Raw genomic sequence first — 18,966 nt, 5'->3', positions numbered from 1 at the left:
GCGAACCCTCAATACGCATACATGACACACCGCGACAGGCGGCAGGACACAGTCTCCCTCAGGGACCTGGCCCCCGCAGGTACCACTGCGCCCACCATCACCTCACCGCTTCCTTCTACCTCCCCATCTACCCCATCAACTCATCCGGGGTCCATTAGCACTGCCCCTTGCGCCGTCACCCTGTCCGGAACCCTGTTGTGAGGACGATGTGCTCACGGAGTCGAAGGTCTCGACACCAGCGCCTACACTGCGGCATTCACAGCGGACAATACACCCTCCTGTGATACTGAACCGGTGAGTCCACTTCACCCCCGCCGGATATTTCTTTAACAGGGGCTGAATGTGGTCAGCCACATATGGCTGTTGTATATATTATTGTATTTACTCACTGTTACTGTTGTTGTGTTGATGTGTTGGCTCTGCCTGTGGCTCCGCCCCTCAGAGAAGGTATATAACCCATCGATGCAGGACAGCCTCTCAGTGCGGGAGGAGGTACTGGTGGGCACATTCTAGCTGATTAAAACCACAGTTCCTGTTAACTACTGTTTTGACTCAATTGATTGGTATCACGAGTACAATTTCAGATCGTTGGACGTTCCCAAGCAGCGCACTACTGCTCCAAAGGGGTTCTTTTGCCCCAGCGGTCCACAGCACAATGTCACCAACCTTCAGTTGCATTCGAGCAGCTTCCAGGCTCCGCTCCAGTCACCTTGAAGTCTACTAACTGCAGCTCTTCTTGTGCTAAATTAGGACTTCTTGGGCGGGATTCTCCGATAATCGGCATGATGGCCGGGACCCGGTGCCAAAAACGGCACGGATCAATCTGGCATCGGGCCCCCCAAACGTCGCAGATTCTCCGGGCCAGAATGGGCTAGCAGCGGCGTGACGCCATTCGCGACGGCATCACTTGACGCTGGGCGGCGTAATCAACGCCACTCGGCATCACAGCACAAAAGAAGCCCCCCCTCCAGAAGATCTCCAAACATGGCCGTCCGCCGTGCAGCCCCAGGGTTCCAGGAGCGCGACATCGAGGCGCTTTTGGAAGCTGTTCAAGAGAGGAGGGAGGCCCTGTACATGGCCGCAGCATTGCCCCACGCCTCAGCTGGCGTGTGTGGAGGGAGGTGGCAAAGGCCATCAGCGCTGTGGCTGTGACACCGAGGACAGGCACCCAGTGCCACAAGAAGGTCAACAACCTCGTCAGGGCAGCCAGGGTGAGTCGTGTCCGATGAGCGGCACACCCCCACGTGCAACTAACCCTGACTCTACCCCTGACCCTAATGTGCTGCGACCTCTGCCAATATACGTGCAACCGCTGGTGTGCATTCATATACCTGTCTGACACTGTTGCCCTTTACCCCTGCCACCCACCCACCCGCCCCCCCTCAGGTGAAGCGTGCACACAGCAACAGGGAGCGTCAGAGGACTGGAGGGGGCACAGCTGATGAGAGACAGCTGTCCGTCCATGAGGAAAGGGCCCTGGAACTGGCAGGCGGACCTGAGGACCGGGAGGTTGCTGATGCAGAGGTCGGGGGCCCGCCAGCAAGTGAGCCACCCACGGCCCTTCCCCCTCCCCCATATATCCCCTCCCACATATCCCCTCTCCCCCATATATCCCCTCGCACATATCCCCTCTCCCCTATATCCCCCCTCCCCCATATCACCCAATCACCATGTCTAACCATGCTGCTGTATTGTATATTGCAGGGCAAAACGTCGAGGCACCCGTCCCCGCGGATGCCGACTTCCCGCAGGATGCCCCAGGGCAGCCACGGGAGAGGGAGAGACATGGAGCACCATGGAGACGTCGCTCGTGCGGGTGCGGCGACACAAGCGTGTGACACCCAGCGACGAGGGGAGCAGCCAAGGGCCCCCGTCGCAGCTGAGCCAGGACAGCCCTACCCAGGACAGCCCTACCCAGGACACCCCTACCCAGGACAGCCCTACCCAGGACAGCCATACCCAGGACGGCCCTACCCAGGACGGCCCTACCCAGGACAGCCCTACCCAGGACGGCCCTACCCAGGACACCCCTACCCAAGACACTCCTACCCAGGACAGCCCTACCCAGGACAGCCCTCCCAGGACACCCCTCCCCAGGACACCCCTCCCCAGGACACCCCTCCCCAGGACAGCCCTACCCAGGACAGCCCTCCCCAGGACACTCCTACCCAGGACAGCCCTCCCCAGGACACTCCTACCCAGGACAGCCCTACCCAGGACAGCCCTCCCCAGGACGGCCCTACCCAGGACAGCCCTACCCAGGACAGCCCTACCCATGACAGCCCTACCCAGGACGGCCCTCCCCAGGACGGCCCTACCCAGGACACTCCTACCCAGGACAGCCCTACCCAGGACAGCCCTCCCCAGGACAGCCCTCCCCAGGACACCCCTCCCCAGGACAGCCCTACCCATGACAGCCCTACCCAGGACAGCCCTACCCAGGACAGCCCTCCCCAGGACACCCCTCCCCAGGACAGCCCTACCCAGGACAGCCCTCCCCAGGACACCCCTACCCAGGACACCCCTACCCAGGACAGCCCTACCCAGGACAGCCCTACCCACGACAGCCCTACCCAGGACACCCCTACCCAGGACACCCCTACCCAGGACACCCCTACCCAGGACAGCCCTACCCAAGACAGCCCTACCCAGGACAGCCATACCCAGGACGGCCCTACCCAGGACGGCCCTACCCAGGACAGCCCTACCCAGGACGGCCCTACCCAGGACACCCCTACCCAGGACTCTCCTACCCAAGACACTCCTACACAGGACAGCCCTACCCAGGACAGCCCTACCCAGGACACCCCTACCCAGGACAGCCCTACCCAGGACACCCCTACCCAGGACAGCCCTACCCAGGACTCTCCTACCCAAGACACTCCTACCCAGGACACCCCTCCCCAGGACACCCCTCCCCAGGACACCCCTCCCCAGGACAGCCCTACCCAGGACAGCCCTACCCAGGACAGCCCTCCCCAGGACACTCCTACCCAGGACAGCCCTACCCAGGACAGCCCTCCCCAGGACACTCCTACCCAGGACAGCCCTACCCAGGACAGCCCTCCTCAGGACACCCCTCCCCAGGACAGCCCTACCCATGACAGCCCTACCCAGGACAGCCCTCCCCAGGACACGCCTCCCCAGGACAGCCCTACCCAGGACAGCCCTACCCAGGACAGCCCTACCCAGGACACTCCTACCCAGGACAGCCCTACCCAGGACAGCCCTCCCCAGGACACCCTTCCCCAGGACAGCCCTACCCACGACAGCCCTACCCAGGACACCCCTCCCCAGGACACCCCTCCCCAGGACAGCCCTACCCATGACAGCCCTACCCAGGACAGCCCTACCCAGGACAGCCCTACCCAGGACACTCCTACCCAGGACAGCCCTACCCAGGACCGCACTACCCAGGACACCCCTCCCCAGGACGGCCCTCCCCAGGACGGCCCTCCCCAGGACGGCCCTCCCCAGAACACCCCTACCCAGGACACCCCTACCCAGGACACCCCTACCCAGGACACCCCCTACCCAGGACGGCCCTACCCAGGACACTGCCACACATGAGACTGGACACAGGACAGTGACACACAGCGGACGGGTGGAGATGAGGCGCCACCCCAGGGGACCATGGACTCGCAGTCTGACGATGCGCACGACACAACACCACTGCTTTCTCCAAAACCCTCCACCATCGCAAAGACACTCGCCTCGGTTGGGCACTTCAGTGATGAGGCTTCTGGTACACTAACTGGTGCGCACAACACGGCCGTACCGGCACAGCAGGTGGAGGTAGGAGCAGCAGAGGGGCCGGGAGGTCAGAGGGCATCCTGGCGCAAGCGAACATCTGCCGCCCAGACGGGACCCGGGTTCCTGGAGTTACCACACCCACCCATAGACCTGATGCAACCAGCAAACCTGGGGCGAAGGAAGAGGATGGTGGCTGGCCTGCGGCAGCTGCAGACGCAGGTGGAGGAGTCGACCCGGGTCCAGGAGCTGGGAGTGGTGCCGGTCATGCGTGCCACCCAGGCCGAAACCGCACTGGTGGCGTCCACGGTGGAGGTAATGGGTGCAACGGTGTCAGATGTGCGGAGCAGGGTGCGAGGCCTGGGGCTCTCCGAGAAGGCGGCGTGTGTGGCCCAGGACTTGGCTTCCCTTGCACAGGAAGCCATGAGCCAGCGACAGATGGCAGAGGCGCTCAACGCCGTGGCCCAGTTTCAGCAGGCCATTGCCCAGTTTCAGCAGGCCATGGCTCAGTCCCAGCAGGCTGTGGCTCAGACCCAGCAGGCCATGGCTCAGTCCCAGCAGGCCGTGGCTCAGTCCCAGCAGGCCATGGCCCAGTCTCAGCAGGCCATGTCCCAGCCGGCCAGGGCCCAGTCTCAGCAGGCCATGGCCCAGTCTCAGCAGGCAATGGCGCAGTCTCAGCAGGCAATGGCGCAGTCTCAGCAGGCCATGGCCCAGTCTCAGCAGGCCATGGTCCAGTCTCAGCAGGCCATGGGGCAGTCTCAGCAGGCCATGGCCCAGTCTCAGCAGGCCATGGCCCAGTCTAAGCAGGCCATGGCGCAGTCTCAGAAGGCCATGGCCCAGTCTCTGCAGGCCATGGCCCAGTCTCTGCAGGCCATGGCCCAGTCTCAGCAGGCCATGGCCCAGTCTCTGCAGGCCATGGTCCAGTCTCAGCAGGCATGGGGCAGTCTCAGCAGGCCATGGCCCAGTCTCAGCAGGCCATGGCCCAGTCTAAGCAGGCCATGGCGCAGCCTCAGCAGGCCATGGCGCAGTCTCAGCAGGCCATGGCCCAGTCTCAGCAGGCCATGGGGCAGTCCCAGCAGGCCATGGCCCAGTCTCTGCAGGCCATGGCCCAGTCTCTGCAGGCCATGGCCCAGTCTCAGCAGGCCATGGCCCAGTCTCAGCAGGTCATGGCCCAGTCTCAGCAGGTCATGGCCCAGTCTCTGCAGGCCATGGCCCAGTGTCAGCAGGCCATGGCCCAGTCTCAGCAGGCCATGGGGCAGTCCCAGCAGGCCATGGCCCTGTCTCTGCACGCCATGGTCCAGTCTCAGCAGGCCATGGGGCAGTCCCAGCAGGCCATGGCCCAGTCTCAGCAGGCCATTGCCCAGTCTCAACAGGTCATTGCCCAGTCTCAACAGGTCATTGCCCAGTCTCAGCAGGCCCTGGCCCAGTCTCGGCAGGCCATGGCCCAGTCTCAGCAGGCCATGGCCCAGTCTCAGCAGGCCATTTCCCAGTCTCAGCAGGCCATTGCCCAGTCTCAACAGGTCATTGCCCAGTCTCAGCAGGCCCTGGCCCAGTCTCGGCAGGCCATGGCCCAGTCTCAGCAGGCCATGGCCCAGTCCCAGCAGGCCATGGCCCAGTCTCTGCAGGCCATGGTCCAGTCTCAGCAGGCCATGGCCCAGTCTCAGCAGGCCATGGCCCAGTCTCTGCAGGCCATGGTCCAGTCTCAGCAGGCCATGGTCCAATCTCTGCAGGCCATGGCCCAGCCTCAGCAGGCAATGGCCCAGTCTCAACAGGCCATGGCCCAGTCCCAGCAGGCCATGGCCCAGTCTCTGCAGGCCATGGTCCAGTCTCAGCAGGCCATGGCCCAGTCCCAGCAGGCCATGGCCCAGTCTCTGCAGGCCATGGTCCAGTCTCAGCAGGCCATGGTCCAATCTCTGCAGGCCATGGCCCAGCCTCAGCAGGCAATGGCCCAGTCTCAACAGGCCATGGCCCAGTCCCAGCAGGCCATGGCCCAGTCTCTGCAGGCCATGGTCCAGTCTCAGCAGGCCATGGCCCAGTCTCAGCAGGCCATGGCCCAGTCCCAGCAGGCCATGGCCCAGTCCCAGCAGGCCATTGCCCAGTCTCAGCAGGCCATGGCCCAGTCCCAGCAGGCCATGGCCCAGTCTCTGCAGGCCATGGCCCAGTCCCAGCAGGCCATGGTCCAATCTCTGCAGGCCATGGCCCAGCCTCAGCAGGCAATGGCCCAGTCTCAACAGGCCATGGCCCAGTCCCAGCAGGCCATGGCCCAGTCTCTGCAGGCCATGGTCCAGTCTCAGCAGGCCATGGTCCAGTCTCAGCAGGCCATGGTCCAGTCTCTGCAGGCCATGGCTGAGGGCATCGGCGCCATTGCCCAGGTGATGGCCGGCGTCGCCCAGACACAGACAGGGATGGCCAACTCCCTGAGCTCCATGGCTGCAAACCTACCGACCCTTGTCGATACCAGCACGGGCCTCCAGGACTGGCAGCGCCAGGTGTCGGGGGAGGGGGGCGTCGGATGGCCGGTCCGTTCGCACCCCCGACCCATGTCGAGGTTTGGGGGCCATCGGGCACCCCGAGGGAAGAGGAGGTGCTGGGACCCGTCCCGGGTCCCCCTCTAGGGGAGGCCCCGGAGCACCGCGACACCTCGGGCTCTTCCCCCCCCCCCCCCCCCCCCCCCCCCCCCCCTCCGTCCCAGCTGCATCTGGTGGGCAGTGGGCAGGACAGGCTGGCAGCTCGCCATCCCAGACGCCCGAGCCGCAGCCTGGCCCATCCAGGCCGGGCCGCCCCAGGAAACAGCCGCCAAAGGGATCCCGAGTCACAGGGCAGAAATCACAGGAATCCACCTCCAGTTTTGCTGTACCGTCTGGGGAACCACCTAGACGTAGTCAAATGGCCTGTAAGGCCACACAATTAGGCAATGAGTAAGTTGGCATGGGTGTGAAGGGCACGGACGGGTTTTAGGGGCGAGGGCACGTGTATGTAAGTTTGTAATTAAAATCACTTTCACACCTACAGAAGCTGCCGTTGTGTTCTGTCCGAAGCGTGCGGGGGTGTCATGTACGTTGAGCGCCAATGTGTGTGTGTGAGGGGGGGGGGAGTCTGACATCGCCCCTAGGTGAGTGTGCCCCCCCCTCCACCTGGGCCACCCTCTACATCCCCCCGGCAGAGGATGGGACCGTGCACTGCAGTGTCACAGCCACATGCAGGGATGGTCCGGGTGGAGAGTGGTACTCTGGCCATGGGTCAGACATTGTCCAACGATGTGGTGCCAGGAGCTCATCGCAGAGCGGGTCGTCATCATCCTCCATGGCCTGCAATAGACACGCTTCCACTGGCGACCGTGTGAGCCCCGCCCATCGTGCCGCAGCTGGATGTGCAATGGAGGGATGGTGTGCATGCGGGTGGGGTGGGGGTTAGGGTGTTGATGCTGGGTGGGTGAGGGGGGTGAGGGTAGACGGATGTTGCCATGGTGTGCGGTATGTGGCCATACTCGCCGATTCGTACGCCCCCTAGTGAGTGAAGCGGCAGCTATCAGACTGTCCCGTGCCCGCTGGCCCAGCCGGTAACAGTGGGCAACCACCCGCCCATGTCCAGCCTGTCTGCCCTGACCATTGCCCCCATCTCCCTCATCTGGGGAGGTCTGCGCCTCTTCCTCCTGCTCCTCCACTCCCTCCTCCTCCGGCTGCGGCACATCACCCCTCTGCTGGGCGATGGTGTGCAGGACACAGCAGACCACAATGATGTGGCCGACCCTATCTGGCGGGTACTGGAGGGCCCCCCCAGAGATGTGCAGGCACCTGAATCGCATCTTCAGCAGCCCAAAGCACCTCTCGACCACACCCCTGGTCGCTGCATGGGCATCGTGAGAGCGAGTCTCCGCATCACTCTGTGGCCTCCGTATAGGCGTCATCAGCCACGACCGCAACGGGTAACCCCTGTCGCCCAGCATCCAGCCCCTCAGCTGGGGGTGGCGTCCCTTGAACATGCCCGGGATGTTAGACCGTGACAACATGTATGAGCCATGAACACTGCCCGGGTACCGGGCGCAGGATCATCATGCGGTGGTCGCAGACCACCTGGACGTTCATGGAATACGTGCCCATCCTATTGTTGCACATAGCCCTGTTGTCTGCAGGTGGCCGCACGGCGACGTGCATCCCATCGATCGCCCCCTGGACAATGGGAAAACCGGCCACGGCAGCGAAGCCCACTGCCCGGGCATCCTGGCTTGCCCGGTCCACAGGGAACCGGATGTAGTGGACCGCAATTGCATAAAGGGCGTCTCTCACTGCCCGGATGCACCGGTGCACCGATGTCTGCGAGATGCCGGACAGGTCCCCACTCGGCGCCTGGAATGACCCTGTGGCATAAAAGGTCAGGGCCACAGTAACCTTGACGGACACAGGAGAGGGTGTCCTCCCCCAGTGCCACGCGGTGCCAGGTGTGCCAGCAGGTGGCAGATGTGTGCGAGCAGGTGGCAGATGTGTGCCACGGTTTCACGGCTCATCCGGAGTCTCCTCCTGCATTCCTGGTTCGTGAGGTCCTGATAAGACGAACGGGGCCGCTACACACGGGGCCTCCTCGGGTGTCTCCGTCGCTGTGGTGCCATGACATCCTCCACCCTCTCCTCGTGCTCCTCCTCTTCGTGCTGCCCTTCCTCCTCCTCCTCCTTATCCTGTCGGCTGGGTGGCCCTCCAGCCTGGGCACCTGCTGCCTGCCCCTCTGCGGCAGCCTGCGCCGCATCTCTACCACGCTCCTCCTCCTCCAGGGCAACATGTACAATAGTGGCTGCCACCACGGTGGCCAATATCGCTGGCTGATCAGAAAACATGACGGGGTGGGGGAGGGGGGGGGGTGAACGACAACATGTCATCATTGCCCGTAGCGCCCCTCCCCCCCCCCCTCACACCCCGGGCAGCCAGGTGCCATGGGCTGCATGGGCGTGACTATGGGAGGATGGCACCTGGCCAGGCAGACGATCTCTCTTTCCCGCCCGCCTTCCCCGGCACTCTTTTCTCTCCGCCCCCCCCCCCCCCCCCCCCTCCCCCCCAGCACTCGCTCTCGCCACCCCTTCCTGGCACTCGCACTCTTACGGCTCTCACCCTCACCAACCCCCCACCCACAGACTGCGGCCACTCCGTCTCTCCTGCAGCCACCCCACACCTACGTCCGCGCTGAACGGCGTCAACCATCAGCACTGATTGACGCCGTTAAATACCTGTCTTGATTTACGTCGAAGTGACCCATGGTCACGTCGGCAGGATTCCGACCGGGAGAATACGGGCAGCACCGGGACCCATAGCCTCCCGCCGGCCCCCGCCATTCTCTGAGGCGGGCGGCGGGATTGGCGCCACATAGATCTTTTGCCGGTCGGAGAATTCGGGACACGGCGGGGGCGGGATTGACGCCGGCCCCGCCGATTCTCCGACCCGGCGAGGGGTTACAGAATCCCGCCCATTATCTTTATCCCTTACACTGGGACATTTCTTGACTAACAGATTGACTCACCCAAACTGACTACCAATGAAGTGGTGGCATTTAAACTGATTCGGTGATGTATCCCAACAATACAAGCCCTTTTTACTGGCAAGAAACTAACAGGTCGTGGAACATCCTGTACCTGGATGTTACAATCTCCATGTGCCTCATAACAGTATAAATTGTGTTTAATATTTCTTTTACTAATAACACTTTTTAGAGCTAGATTTTCCTTCCAGGATCCTTATCCCAACACGGGACTGAATTCCAGGTTGGAAATATTGAACTTCTGGTTGTGGGACAGGAAAAACTGTTTGAAGTGGCTACCATTTAAGTGGGTGTGTCTTAGAGCCCCAATGTATTAATGATGATGGTCAAACAATTGAGCTCCAATTGATCACTTTCCAGTGCTGACGGATCAGCCTCACGATCAGAGGTGTGAACTTGTGATGCACGTAGGAGAGAAAAAGCTGCCCTCTGAACATTTTCCAAAGTTTAAAAAGAAAAAGAGACCCTAGCTGCCATTGTGCCAGTCAGCAGCAGGAGAAGAACCTTAATGTTCACTTCTAGAGGTTTCATTGGCTACTTGCCATTTGTAGACACGTAGCCGTCACCTCCTCTAACTTAGCTGCATCCAGAATGGCCTGGCAATGGAGCGTAATGGTAAATCGGCACGCTGACAGGTAACAGAAATTTGGGGTCCTACCCTCTCTGATCCCATTACTGTGGGTGTTTCAAAATTCAGCCCTAAATGCACACTGTATCATCAGTAAGCTTTATATTGCTAAGTACATCATTTTAGTATATCTCTCCATTTTATATTTATTTCTCTTGTCCACAGGTTGTGCGATACTGGTTTCTCAGCTTTGAGTATCCAGCATCTTGCCTCTGCTCTCAGTACAAACGAGTCACTGATAGAGTTGGACCTGGGTCATAATAAAGTGTGTGACGCAGGAGTGAAGCACCTGTCTGAAGCTCTGAAAGATCAGGACTGGAAAATACAGAAACTGCGGTGAGCATCTTACTGTGCGGAATCTCGCTGTGCGGAATCTCGCTGTGCGGAATCTCGCTGTGCGGAATCTCACTGTGCGCTATCTCACTGCGGAATCTTACTGTGCGCTATCTCACTGTGCGGAATCTTACTGTGCGCTATCTCACTGTGCTGAATCTCACTGTGCTGAATTCTGAGTTCAATAACTGTCCGGCACCGTACACCATCAGTCAAAATCGAAGTGTGAGCTGTGGACCTTGATGCTGAGTCAGAACATTGTGGGTTGAAGTGTAACTCCAGATACGTAAGCAGAAATGTCTCGGCTGATACTCCAGCGCAGTATTGAGAGAGTGCTGCATGGTCACAGCTGTTATCTTTTGGATGACACTTTACATCAGAACATTGGAGCAGGAGTAGGCCATTTGGCCCTTTGAGCCTGCTCCACTATTCAGAAGATCACAGCTGATCTGCTGGTGGTCTAAGCTCCATGTTCCTGTCTGCCCTTCAGAACCCTCGACTCCCTTGTCTAAAAACGATCTGTCTAACTCTGCCTTGAATAAATTCAATGATCCAGCTTCTACTGCTGTCTGCAGAGAATAATTCCACATATAGTGACCTTGGGAGAAATAAATTCTCCTCATATCTGTCTTAAAAGGAAGACCTCTTAGTATAAAGCAATGTCCCCTAGTTTTAGTCTCCCCACAAACGGAAACAGCTCCAGGTAGCAGCATGGTAGCACAGTGGTTAGCACTGTTGCTTCACAGCTCCAGGGTCCCAGGTTCGATTCCCGGCTTGGGTCATTGTCTGTGCGGAGTCTTCACATTCTCCTCGTCTATGTGGATTTCCTCCGGGTGCTTTGGTTTCCTCCCACAGTCCTGAAAGACGTGCTGTTAGGTGAATTAGACATTCTGAATTCTCCCTCAGTGTACCCGAACAGGCACCGGAATGTGGGGACTAGGGGGTTTTCACAGTAACTTCATTGCAGTGTTAATGTAAGCCTACTTGTGACAATACTAAAGATTATTAGGTAAACGACCAAGGAATAGGCCATTCAACCCATTGAGCCTGGTCTGCCATTTCATAAGATAATGGCTAATCTGATAATAACCTCAAATCTGCATCCTTCCTACCTCCAATAACACATCACCCCCCCCCCCCCTCCTTGCTTAACCCTGTTCGGGTACATTGAGGGCGAATTCAGAACATCCAAATTACCTTAAACATATTCAAAGACTCTGCTTCCACCATCTTTTCGGGAAGGGAGTTCCAAAGATTCATCAAGTATCCACCCTATCAAGTCACCCCAGGATCTTGCATGTTTCAATAATGTCCCCCCTCATTTTTCTGAGCTCCAGTGGGTTTCGGCCTAATCTGTTGAATCTTTCTTCATACGACACCCTCTTCATCCCAGAAATTCTGAACTGAAAGCAGGGATTGCAATTCTGCAATTTGCTTCCGGTACTTTGCGTGGTCTACGGAGCTCTGCCTTTGTTCCGTTGTGGAAGCATGGAGTGCTCGTAGGGCTGCCTTTAAATCATTGCACTGTTTCTGCAATGTTTCCACCTGCTGCTCAGTTTCCTGTCTTACCAAGACCGCACGTTGTGTGTCCTGGTAGGCCTTATCATACTGGGTCTGGAAACTACTTAAGTGTGCAAGACAAGACTGGTGTGCCCTCTTGGCATCATCCACCTCTCTCCTTTGCTGCTAGCTTCTCTCTCAAATCTCTATTCTCCTTCTCTATCTCACTCACGTCTACCTTACTGGTTCTATCTCTCTCCTCTATCTCTCTACGGAGCTTCCGAACAACCTCCTCTGTGCCTCGCAATTGTGCCAGACAGGACACGGCTTGCGAGCTTTTCCCAAGCTCTTCTTGTGGATCTCTGTCAGGTTCTCCCAACAAGTATGTCCTATATTCCCGGGACCTGTTTCCTCATTAGGGCAGAATTCACTCCAAATGGGCCATCCTTTCCCTTTGAGGTATTTCCTAATTTCTTCTTCCCAAACGGGACACTGTTCTACTCTACTAGTTGCTACAACCTCGAATTCCTGTGGATTCATAAGGCGTTCCATTGCCTTCATTGCCATCTTTCCTATGTCTGGGTTCTCTACTGAATTTGGAACAGGGTGTGATAAAGCGGTGATGTAAACAGGGGTACGGCTTGCTCTAATTTCCGGCCTACAAAACCCCTGACAGTTTTACGCAACAAAATCTCTCAGGTTTACCGTATATCCCTGTTAGTACGCATGCATTAACACACTTCCGAATCTTGGAGTCTTGATCAGTATTGCTCAAACACTTGTGGTGTTTCTGTTTCCAATTGCATTTCTAATTCAAATTTTGGGTTCTCTCTGAGTGGTGGGGCCACTTCTAAGTCGGGTCCCGTCAGATGTCGCCAGTAAATGTTGCTCGTTATGCTCTCCTTAATTTGCTCTGCTTTAATTACGTTTGCTCAAGAGTCGCCAGGTATCTTTTCGATACAAGGTTCAAAACCGAATACTGATCAAAGGCTCGATACACCAGTTAGTAAGTTTGAAATCAATGCACATTTATTTACACACACAGTCAATTAATACTCATGCACAAACTCTACTCACTAAACTACAACTACTACTAAAAGCCTATACTTAGCTTCGGATGCCCACTCAGTCAGAGGAACAATGGTCGTTGTCCGGTTCTGATACTGCTGGCTTCGAACTGGTATAGAATAGTAGCTAGGAGCGTCTATCTCGTAGCTTGCGTTGACTTTAGACTTACTTGGGTAGTGCTTGGCGGGTCTGTTGTCGCTGAGAGCCAAGGTGAAGAAGAAGAGAGCACTCTGACCTTGGGGACTCCTCTTTATACCCCAAAGGGGCTTCGCGCCCTTTTGGGCGGGCCCTGTACTTGGCCCCAATTAATTGGACCATGTCCTAATCATTTGTATTGATTTCTCCAATAAAGGGGTCGTTGCTTGATCACTGAGCGGGTCCTAGGTAACCGTTGGCCTGCCTTTGTTTTAGTCTCCACTGGCACCGGGGAGTCTGCCCTGGTACCGATTGTTTAAATGTTTCTCTTTTGTCCCCGGAGATAGCTCATTACTTTGCTAATGGCTTGTAATATCGGTTTTGTCTGGGAGCTGCAAACTCCAATCCACAGGCAAACCTTGCAGCTGCTTGTTTCCTTAGCACTGTCCAATTTTCCCTTTACTCTTTGCAAGTGTCCATTTTGAAATCGGGACGTGGCCACTCTAGGTGGTGACACTGGATGTAAATGATACTGTGGCACTCGAGAGCAGGAGAGTTCGTTCCTGTGGCCTGGCCAACGTTTCTGCCAAAGTCAACATCACTTCAACAAAAAGATGTAGTGACTGTCCTCCAATTAAATATTTAAGGACTCCCCAAAACATCCAAGAGATTGTTTTGTGAGACACGTTGGTCTCCATGGTAATATGTAATGTTGAGAGGACAACATCAACTGATAATATAGCACCATTAACATCTTGAAACTTCTGAAGATGTTTCAGAATAAGATCAATGTGATACTGAACCACAGAAAGAGATATTACATCAGATGACCAAAAGCTTGGTGTAAGAGGTCAGTTTTAAAGTAGGTTTTAAAGAAGGAAAGTGAGATGGAGAGCTGTAGGGAGGCTACAGAGCAAGTGCTGGAAAACGGGAGTGGACTAGATCGGTGCTTGATGGCCAACGCAGATGCTATGGGCCGAAGGGCCTTTCTCTGTGCTGTAAATGTCTGAGGGTGTTTCAAAGCTTGGAGCCAAGGTGACGGAAGACATGGGGCCATAATGCCTGGCTCCCCAGTGTCGCATTTGGAAAGTAAATCAATGAAGTGCTGGGGAATCTCTCTCTCAGGCTCCCAGGTAAGGGTTAACCCACCAATGGTTCAAATGGACTAACTTCCTTCTCCCTCTTCTGGTCCATTTAAACTCACCTGCTTTACAGCAGCTCGTGCTGTTAAAGGGAGTGGGTGTCTTCCTTCCCTGTACTCTATTTACACCTTGCTGATGGAGCCCCAGAGCCGCTTCACTGTTCCTTTCTTACCTGGCCTGAGTGAGGAAGGTGAGGCGAGTCGGGGTTTGGAAATACAGCAAAGGTAACCCAGTGATCTCCACTCTGAGGAAGCCACGGGTCTACAAAGCCACCAATGGTGTAGCAATTAACCATTGGGGGTGGGTCAGAATTAGAGGAGTGCAGATATCCCAGAGGGTACATGTACTGGACAGGATTACAGAGAAAGAGGAAAGGCAATGATGGGGTTTGAAAATAAATGAGAATTTTAAAGTCAAGAGGTTGTTTGACCAGTAGTCACATTCCCAGGATGAGGGTATTATCTTGTGAGGATAGATTTGGAGGGTTGGGCCTGTATTCATTGGAGTTCAGAAAAATGAAAGGTCAATCTTATTGAAACACATATTGGATCCAGGTGGACTGAGGTGAATGCTAAAGGATTTTCTCCTAATGGGTGAGATATGAACGAGGACACAGTTTAAGAATAAAGATAATCCCATTTAAGATGGAAATGAGGAGTACTTTTACTCGGAGATTGAGAGTCTTGAATTTTCTTCCCCAGAGAGCCGTGGAGACAGGGTCATTGAATATTTTAAGGCTGAGTTAGATTATTTCTTAATTGACTAGTGAGTTAAAGGATGTAGAAGGTGGACAGGAAAGTGTACTTGAGGCCACACTCAGACCCGTCATGATCCTATTGAATGGTGGAGCAGGCTCAAGGGACTTGGCTTACTCCGGGTGTTAACTGGCAGGTTCCTGAGAGTCTGTGTCAGTCAGCAAACACAGGGGTAAAAGGGAAATGGGACTTGCTGTGATTTAAGGCACAGCAGTAGAGTTCAGAATGACCTCTAGTTTAGAGGGTAGAATGTGGGAGACTAACAAGGAGTGCATGGGAATGATTGAGCCTTGAGATAATTAAAGCATGAGCAAGGATTTCAATAGCAGATAAGCTGAGGCAGAGTGAAGTTGGTTATGTTGTGGAGATGAAAATAAACAGCTCTGCATGGCAATATTATGATGCCAGAAGCTCATCTCTGGATCAAATGTGATACTCGGCTTGCAAAATCTCAGACATTTTCCAGAGAGAGGAATAGAGTCGGTAGCCAGGGAAAAGGGTTTGGAGCAGGAATTGAAAAATGAAATAGTTGAAGACTTCCTCAATATTTAATTGGATGACATTTCTGCTCATTCAGTACTGAATGTGAAATAATCATTTATCAACAGGTTTGGTGAGGTAGAGCTGAGTCAAGACAGCTTATATGTGAAAACAAACACTGTGATCATAAAACAAGAGGAGGAAAATGCCATTCGACCCCTCGAATCTGCTTCGCCAATCAGTAATATCATGATTGATGTGACTGTGGCCTTCAAACTGTGTTTTCCTGCCTGCTGCCACTCCCCCATCCCCATGAACCCTTAACTCCCTTCAGATCGTGAAAGATAATTATAAATCTGCCTGCCTGTCTTTTCGTGTCAGTGTTCACGTTACTTATAAAAACTACATTATTAGTTAGTAAGACTTATAGTGATGTCAATTAGAAGTTTGGGATTTACCTCCATTCCCATTATTTCTCGTTTCTGATCCGCAGACTGGATGATACTTGTCTCACAGACTCGTGTATCAATGATCTCGTCTCTGCTCTTGGTACAAACCGATCAGTGACAGAGCTGAACCTAGAGTCAAACTCCTTCACAGACCAATCCATCCCTAAGCTGCAAAAACTCATAATAAACTGTAGCAGTCTGGACCGGATCGAGTGAGTAGCTTTTATTAAATGAATAAATTAATAATTAAAATATTAATTAGATTCAATCACTTCTTTGAGAAATATTTGTCTGTAATTGTTATTAAGATATTGCAGTATCCCTGTTATTTTTACTGTTGTTCAATCTTGTTCAATCTAAAATTTATTTCAGGCTGTGGAAGAATCGGTTCAGTTCAACTGGAGAAAATCGACTGAAGTCACTCCAGGGTATAAGAAGAGGACTGAGTGTGGTGTTGACATCATGTTAAATTACAGACATCATCACTCTGATTCTCTGAACATTTTTCTCTGATTTCCTGTCTGTCCCCTTTAACCGGCCGGGCTCCAATTGAAATCCTATTGGCCGTTTCCCAGTTTCCAGCTGGAGCTGAGTGAGTGTCATCTCCCATTGTGACATCAGAGGCCCAGCAATAGGGTCACCAGACTCCGCCTCCCGACCCCACCAGACTCCGCCTCCTGGCCCCACCAGACTCCGCCTCCCAGCCCCACCAGACCGACCCCACCAGACTCCGCCTCCCGGCCCCACAGCGCTGCTAACTCTAACCCTGCACCCTCGTATTCTCTCATATTTGTCATTCTTTACTGTCAGAAGATACCGAATACTCGTCTGAAATAGCAGAGGCGGAAGTTGTTCAGCCGCTTTTCTTGGCTAGTATAAATGGTCTATGCTTCGCTCCTGTAAAGGAAGATGCTGGCAATATAAACCTTGTACATGTACAGCTTTGTATTTTCAGTTAGTGGTTGTTGGTCCACATTCCACTTATCAACTTTGTCTTGATACCTGCTGTCTTGACAAACCTGGGGTTGATTTCAGCATCAAGGGCTAAATTGCTGGTAGTTGTTGATCGAAGGTATGTGAAGTTTTGACATTCTCCAGAGTTATTGATGGAAGGTGGAGCCCTGGCCCATAACTTAGATCTTCCTGAGGATTAATTTCAACCCAAATCTCTTATGTACAAACACACAGATTAGGAGTAGGATACTCGAGCCTGCGCCACCATTCAATAAGATCATGGCCCGTCTGATTGGAACTTCAACCCCACATTCTTGCCTTCTCCTGATAACCTTTCACCCCCTTGATAATGAAGAATCTCTCTATCTCTGTCTTAAAAACATTCAAAGACTCTGCTTCCACTGCCTTTTGATGAAGGGGGTTCCAGAGACTCTCAACCCTCTGATGGAAACTATTTCCCCTTTCTCTGTCTTAAATCAGCAACCCTTTAATTTTTAACAGTGACCCTTAGTTCTAGATTCTCTGACAAGAGGAAACCTCCTCTCCACATTCACCTTGTCAGTACCCCCCAAGGATCTTAAACATTTTGATCATTTCACCACCCACTCTTCTAAACTCTAGTGGATACAAACCTAATCTCGCCAACCTTTCCTCATAAGACATCCTGCCCATTCCTGGTATTGGTCCAGTAAACCTTGGGACTGCTTCTAACACATTTACGTATTTTCTTTAATAAGGAGACCAATCCTGTACACAGTACTCCAGATGTAGTGTCACCCAGCCCTGTACAAGTGAAGGTAACTTCCCTCCTTTTGTAGTCAATTCCCCTCATAATAAATAACCCAACTCCTTAGCTGAAGCTTGACCACACACATCAGGCTCTGATCAGCGTCACAGTCAGTGCTCTGATTGCTACAGGTAATAATGACACTGTTGAGGGTGAATCCCAGCTTATGTCCTCTACAGCAAACCCGTCTCCCATGTCTCCCCAACAACAAGTGCATAGAACTTGTGTACCACTTTGTCACTAAGATTGTGACAATTTGATTAACTGCCTCTGTTGTGTCATCCGCCTCCCAGCCCACCAGATCAAACTTATTTTAATGTTCCAACCCACTCTAAATCTGAACTTTCCAACATCACTCCTGTTAAAAATGACCAAAGGTAAGACTTCATTTTTAAATCATAGGAAGTTTTAGATTACCCACTCATGCAGTGGGTACTACTTCCAGGGGTAAATGTTATTGGGTCATGGGAGGGTGTCTTCGCCAGGGGTTTATATGAGGGGGCTTTGTAGCTGTGCTGTGTGCTTCTTCCTAATTCCTAATATATGCATAGATAAAGCAAGAAAAACCTAACACAGCTAAGAGTGGTACATAGAGCCCATTTGACCAGAACCTGAATGAGTAGGTTCTTCCCAGAGGTGGAGGACAGATGTGAACGGTGCCAAGGAGGCCCGGCCAACCACGCCCACATGTTCTGGTCTTGCCCCAGACTTGCTGGGTTCTGGACAGATTTCTTTGAGCCAATGTCCAAAGTGGCGGGGATAAGGGTGGAGCCATGCCCGAACGTGACGGTCTTCGGGGTATCAGACCAGCCAGATCTATTCCTGAGGAGGAAGGCGGATGCCTTTGCTTCTGCCTCCCTGATCGCCCACTATAGAATTCTGCTCAGCTGACGGTCAGCAGCACCACCTAAAGCTGTAGACTGGCTGTCCGACCGATCAGAATTTCTCCAAATGGAGAAAATCAAATTCGCCATCCGTGGGTCGGAAAATGGCTTCCACAAAACATGGGAGCCATTCACCTGGTTGTTCCGGGACCTGTTTGTGACCAGCAACTAAGTAGCCAGGAGCTAGGAAGAGTAGCCACAACATAACAGGAGAGATGGGGGAGGGGAAGACGCGGGCAAACATGAAAGTGTAGCCAAACTCAGCGAGAGAAATAGGGGGTAGCAGGGAAGAAGGGAGGGGCCGGGGAAAAAGCAATAAAGGAGAACCAGAAGGGAGAAAAGAGAGGGGAACACAAACTGGGTAGACAACACAGGGGAAGACAACAGCCACAACAAATACAGCAAGACAAAAAGAGGACAAAAGAGCGGGAAGAAGGAATGGTCAAAGGTTATGTAAATGAATAATATAAAACTGACTGAAATGTAAATAGCATTAGGGGCACCACCCAGATGCCCCCCCCCCCCTTCCCATCCTTTGTAAAAAAAAAAACAACTCTTGGTCATTTTGTGTATATTTG

General features: G+C 54.1%; 1 protein-coding gene across 1 annotated transcript in view; it reads left to right on the top strand.

The window, feature by feature from the left end:
* The window catches only part of LOC119967999 (NACHT, LRR and PYD domains-containing protein 3-like), a 30,799-nt gene extending 12,457 nt beyond the window's left edge, over positions 1-18,342 (top strand). The window contains exons 5-7 of the mRNA XM_038801100.1: positions 10,067-10,237; positions 15,808-15,975; positions 16,136-18,342. Of these exons, the coding sequence (XP_038657028.1) occupies positions 10,067-10,237; positions 15,808-15,975; positions 16,136-16,232 (436 nt within the window). The 3' untranslated portion in view covers positions 16,233-18,342. The remainder of the gene's footprint in view (positions 1-10,066; positions 10,238-15,807; positions 15,976-16,135) is intronic.
* Positions 18,343-18,966: the final 624 nt, after the last annotated feature.

The sequence above is a fragment of the Scyliorhinus canicula genome, chromosome 6 (assembly GCF_902713615.1).
Source record: "Scyliorhinus canicula chromosome 6, sScyCan1.1, whole genome shotgun sequence".
NCBI classification, from domain to species: Eukaryota; Metazoa; Chordata; class Chondrichthyes; order Carcharhiniformes; family Scyliorhinidae; genus Scyliorhinus; species Scyliorhinus canicula.
Note: the sequence above shows the minus strand (reverse complement) of the source record. Positions and strands in the feature narration are given on the sequence as shown.